Below are 5,541 nucleotides of genomic sequence, written 5' to 3'. Positions count from 1 at the left end.
AAATCCGACCCCTTCGACATAAACACTACATCGAAGAGCGCAGGGGTATACCTTCGATCCTTATCTTGATTTAACCTCTCAAGATACTTAGATTGCTTCATACGCCACAACTCCAAATACTCGGATAACGTCACTCTAGCTTGATCTCTAGCACCCTCTAGAACCGGTATGTTATCTTGCACAAACTGAACCAAGTCAGTATCCAAGTATTTCAGCTTAAGAACTTCCCAATTCACTTCGCCATCGAGACTACCCCTCTCACCTGGTACCCTAGTACCGTAAACGAAGTGCAACTCAGCAGGACACACATTTGCCCACAACCTTGGGGTCATATTATAGGCACGTACTGCTAGCAAATAATCCTCAATACCCGTAGCTTCCTTACCCTTTGAGCTCCTTAGCGCTTTCGTGACCTCTAAGTCCTTATGCGCCCTCTCCCAAAAGGATAGATACTGGGAATACCCAGGTAAAGTATAGTATTTAACCCCATGCTTGGCCAACGTCAGCTTCACCTCTCGCCGAATCAACCTCGCTCTATCATTGTCAGTTATCAAGACCCTCGGAGCTCCATGCTCACAAAATATCGCATGCAACCCTAACGCAATCGTTCTCGTCTTACTATCCTTCAACACCCTCGCGCAGGTAAACCCCGACACATGATCTTGAACTAACAACAAATAGTGGTCTTGATCGGACTCACCTTTCCTGTCATATGGCCCAACCAAATCGGCACCAACCACTTGCCACAAACCACCAGTCACCAACTCTTGAACTTCACTAGTAATATAACTCATCGATCGCACTGCCCTCGCCTTCAAACACGGAACGCAGGACCCTAGAGTTAACTTCACTAGTCGAGACATACCCGTTCGGTCGAACTTCTTCTGCAACTTGCGATATACCCGAGCACCACCCAGATGAACGAACGCATAATGGCTAGGTATACAACACCTCGACCCGTTAGACACTCTTCACTATTCCTTGAGCTCGGCCGTCTATGAATCAACCCATCATGATCCAGATAACAAATCCGCGCAAACCTCTCAATAACTCTAGCGCGCATACCCAGATCTTTTCTTCTCGCGTCCCCGCGTAGGTAATCGGCGAATTTCTTCAAATCCTCATCCACCTCTTGACACCTCCTACTACATTTCAGCACACAGTCTAAGAACTCTTCCTCCCCTAGTAATTCCTCAGTGGCCAACCCTTCCTGCGTCGCAAACCTCATGAGTGCTGCCAACTCCTCATATTCTTCTCCTACAAATCCTTCCAAGTCTGGTAAATTAATACCATCCTCGTTGACAACCATCACGTGGCGACTCCTTTCCACCTTCTCTTCTTCACCCTCGGCTCGGGAAACCACCAAACAAACCTTGGAAGAAATAGATTCCTCGTTCTCGTGGTCGACGTCACAACAAGACCCCTTGGACGCGCCGTCGTCAAACCTTACATCTTCCGACTCGGTATCTTCTATTGGAGACTCTCGATGGTCATAGACCACAGTTGAGGTCGCCGAAACCTTAAGAACCTCTGATACCCGAATCGACCTTCTTAACTCCACATTTGCTCTAGTAATACCGTCAGCCAAGTTCAACTCGGACGGAATATGTCGGATAACCACATCCAACTTCTTACATAGAGCTCGAATCTCCTCCAACCGTCTCCTTTCCGGGGCTGGAAGCTTACGATCATTTGACGGACGCCTGAGTCTATAAATGGTGATCTCGCTATCACATTACAGTAAGACCCGTCGACTCTTATACTGTGGAGCTAAACCATGTAGAGGAGCTTGCAACGGTCTCAGTACGGTAGGGATGGGTAAGTAACTAGACGCAGCTTGGAGATACTTCAGACCATGATGCAAAGCGACCAGCTCTTTACGCGGGATAGACCACGTAACTTGACCTGCTGGAAATAGCGCACCCTTGGCCATCAACCGACTGTTCGAAGTATCACCCGTTGTTCTTACATCCACACCCCATGCATCGCTAGACGCATCCGTACTCAGCATCAAGGACTCGTTATGGAGGTCTACAAACCGCTGTGTACCCAAACCAGCACATTGCCTTTGAGCATCAAACAACCACCTCCGTAACCTTTCTAACAACTCCTTATCCTTCAACACTTCGGACCAGTCCTTGACGACCTTGCAAATGTCTCTCCATAGGAAGCGACCCTGCATATCTACCTCCAGTAACAACCCCATAGGATCGTACAAAGAAGATAGAATACCGCATGCTCGCCTGTTGTCAACCTTACCATCCGGCGGAGTACCGGAACACACGCAGTGCAACTCGTCGACCTCAGTGATCACCTCATAACCTAGAGGTGACCAGGAGCATCTGCCGTACCATCACTCTTCTCTTCCGTCCACCATGAGCCGTCTCTAGATCTTTTAACGGATCGGTACACAACCCATGACCACGGAATACGTAGGAGACGAATTCCCTAGCAGCTCGAGCCTCACGATCGGTATTTCCACCGAAATACAGATCATCAACGAACTTCTCGAACTGTATCACCCTAGGTACCGGAGGACCCGCTCGAATATATTTTACCGCTAGGGGCGACGGCCTTACCAGACAGTCAGAAACCCTAACCGGATCTAACCTTCTTGCGTCTACCACGTCCTCATTTCCTGGGGGTAGAGAATTCTTGATACCGACAATCTCCTCGATAATATCATAACCGCACGCCTCCAACATATTTGGTGCTGTGGTACTACCAAAGGAAACCCTCAGCCACAGGACCGTGTAAGGGCCTATACATGTATAGGAACAATAAGGGGTATCCACCAAAGACGTCACCATCTGGCAAAATGCCTTAGAGACATCTGACCCTATTAAGTGGCGATAACCTCTAGTATGCAATAAGACGCCCAGCAGATCACCTTGGGTGCGACCTCCCTTGAGACAAAATTTATTCATCTCGCGGAAGTCCAATACAATGCGGCACGGAGTAGTCACATGACCAGTACGGAACACGGCATGTGACGGCGTAAAGTGCTTTGGTAAGGTAACCACGTACCCTGGAGTGCACTACCCTTGGCTAATAGATCCCAAGTCCTCTGACACTCCGTAGCAGTTGGGGACCTCATGCAATTACCCTCCAGATTATTCTTGACAATGCCGCAGAAACCCTTGTTAACGTAAACACCCAAAGCTTTCTCAAAGGCCTGTCTTTGGCTTTCATTAACCTCTTGACCGAAGCAGCACCTCTATTTGCCGCCTGCTTGTAGTTGAAATCCGGCCTTGCATTACCACTCCATGGGATTTCCACGATAGGTCTACCCAGAACAGCGCTATTATCATACACCCATTCTCGAGGTATAGCCTTCCACGGTGGCAACGAGTCTAAACCTTCAGGTTCTTGTTCGCGTTGCCCGCGGTGGTCACCCTCCTTCACCTCGTCATCAGATCCTCGTTTGTGTTGCCCGCGGTGGTCAAATTTTTGACCTTCGGCTTGGGGGCTACCCTCACCGTTTGTAGGCTCTTGTTGATCGGAAGTGTTACCTTCCCCTTGGCAACCACAATCTTTAATCAAGAATCCTTGAGTTGTTGGGTGATCAATAGCATCTGGCCTAATCGAAGAGAACCATGGGGAGTTACCATCTTGCAACTCATCAACCGTAGGGCGGGTCAATTTTGGGTCGCTCTCCTTAACCAGACTTACTATCAAAGATACCTGATATTGCAACCTATTGCTCTCCTCCGGAGGGGAAGATTTAATGGGTCCCACTGACGTAAGGTATTTGACTTCGTCTGAGAACCTGACCCTTGACGAAACCCTATTACCATCAGACTCATCATTAGTCTGCACCTTAGAACCAGCCTCACTCAACATGATAGTAGTGTTCAGCTTTGCGAGTGTCGAACACCCTAGTAGCAAAGGAACTATCAAGCTATTCGACGTCACCACGAAGTGGTCTATTATAGATCTTGAACCCACGGTAACCTTCAGCTTGACGCTACCATGTATCGTGAGCGTAGCACCATCCGCCACATTGACCTTGGGAATATTGGAAGTATCCAACTTCTTCTCCGGAGCAACCTCCTTCAACATAGACTCTGTGACCAGAGAGACTTCCGCACCTGTGTCAAACAAAGCGGTGGTAGATCTCCCCTCTAGCATCACATGACCGAGAACCATTGGCACATGTAACCCATGTACCATTAATGGTGAATCACCTGACGAATCCTGTGACCCATTACCCTCGTCTCGGACTACCATGTGAACAGAAGCGTTGGGTTTAGGGACCCTAGGCTTCGAAGGGGATGGTGAACCGTTCCTTCTTGCAGCAATCGGTGTTGTACGACACGTATAAGCCAAATGTCCCGGGAACCCACAGCGGTTACACAGTGTAACTTACACTTCGCTCTCTCTAGGTTAACCCGACAATCGTCCAATTTATGGTTCACACTCCCACATCGTAAACACCTAGATTCCAGCTCAGCGGGCTGCTCCGCTTTGCAATTGCGCGCGGAATGACCCATCTTCAAACACCGGGAACATTTAATTTGTGCTGCATCTCTACCCATAGCCATTAACATCTTCGAATCAAACTCGGCTTCTGACTCCGTTCCCTCAGTACCCACTGAGTGGACTGACGGGTTGCGGAACCTGCTGCCTGAATACCTCTCTCTGGAGCCATATCTCTCTCTTGAATCAGAGCGACCATCCCTAGCCCCATAGCTAGGTCTGGAACCCTCAAATTGAGTCACCTTAGATATCTGCTTAACCTTGGCAGCCTTAGCAACCACCTTCCGCTTAAACTTCTCATAAGAAATACCAATATCTTCCAAATAATCTTCCACCTTATCCCTCAGTCTATCACTATTTAACCCTACATAGAGCCTCCATTTCAGGCTATACTCCAAAGGAGCAGCACCCAAAAAATAAAGCTCCGTAGATAAAGTGTCCAACTGCTTAACGAATTGGTCCACTGTATCCTTCCCTTGGACACAATTTTCCAATCTCTTCTGCACCTTCTGAAGGTGTTCATTGGTATCATAATACTTGCGAAAGGCCTTCTTCACTCTTCGCAGATAATATCCATACTCGCTCTGACAATTCCTCGGGGCATACTCCCCTCTTGTCACCCTACCCCAGGAGTGCGGTTCCGTATGATGTTTCAACCATAGGTACTTAACCACATAGGGATGACCCTCAGTTTTGTCTTCCATCTCTTCCAACCAAGCAGAACCCGACCTTTTATCCTCTCCACCTCTAAACCTATACGAAGGCTTTAACCTCAAGGCCACCTGCTCAGCCGTGTCAAACTCCTTAACAAGAATAATCGACCTCTTCTTGCAACGTCTATGACCACAACCTCTACAAACCTCTGTCCGGCCTCTGCCACTCCTTCTTGGGCGAGAGGTAGAACCTCCCGTCAATCGTTGTCTCCCGGACGCATCCGAGTGACCTGTACCTCCACTACTACTTTCACCACTACTACCCGAGGGACTACCATCCGAACCGTTATTTCTACGTCTTCTGGTGAAAGAGTGATGATTTCTTGAGCTAGAGTCAGAGGATCTCTTC

The 5,541-nt window shown here is 48.5% G+C and overlaps 2 protein-coding genes across 2 annotated transcripts in view; both read right to left on the bottom strand.

Annotated features, from left to right (window-relative positions):
* Positions 1-51: 51 nt before the first annotated feature.
* Positions 52-332, bottom strand: Pmar_PMAR003184 (hypothetical protein; the record flags this gene model as incomplete). Its single annotated transcript, XM_002777473.1, has 1 exon — positions 52-332. A coding segment is annotated over one exon (281 nt), but the record flags the coding sequence as incomplete, so codon positions are not given.
* A 1,516-nt stretch (positions 333-1,848) lies between these two features.
* The window catches only part of Pmar_PMAR003183 (hypothetical protein), a gene marked incomplete at both ends in the record, with an annotated part of 4,092 nt that continues 399 nt past the window's right edge, over positions 1,849-5,541 (bottom strand). The window contains 8 exons of the mRNA XM_002777472.1: positions 1,849-1,905; positions 1,970-2,146; positions 2,189-2,314; positions 2,358-2,523; positions 2,726-2,810; positions 3,043-3,175; positions 3,949-4,091; positions 4,370-5,282. Of these exons, the coding sequence (XP_002777518.1) occupies positions 1,849-1,905; positions 1,970-2,146; positions 2,189-2,314; positions 2,358-2,523; positions 2,726-2,810; positions 3,043-3,175; positions 3,949-4,091; positions 4,370-5,282 (1,800 nt within the window). The remainder of the gene's footprint in view (positions 1,906-1,969; positions 2,147-2,188; positions 2,315-2,357; positions 2,524-2,725; positions 2,811-3,042; positions 3,176-3,948; positions 4,092-4,369; positions 5,283-5,541) is intronic.

This window comes from Perkinsus marinus (genome assembly GCF_000006405.1).
Source record: "Perkinsus marinus ATCC 50983 genomic scaffold scf_1104296951686, whole genome shotgun sequence".
Lineage (NCBI taxonomy): Eukaryota > Perkinsozoa > Perkinsida > Perkinsidae > Perkinsus > Perkinsus marinus.
The sequence above is the reverse complement of the archived record's forward strand: the minus strand, read 5'-3'. Positions and strand labels throughout refer to the sequence as shown.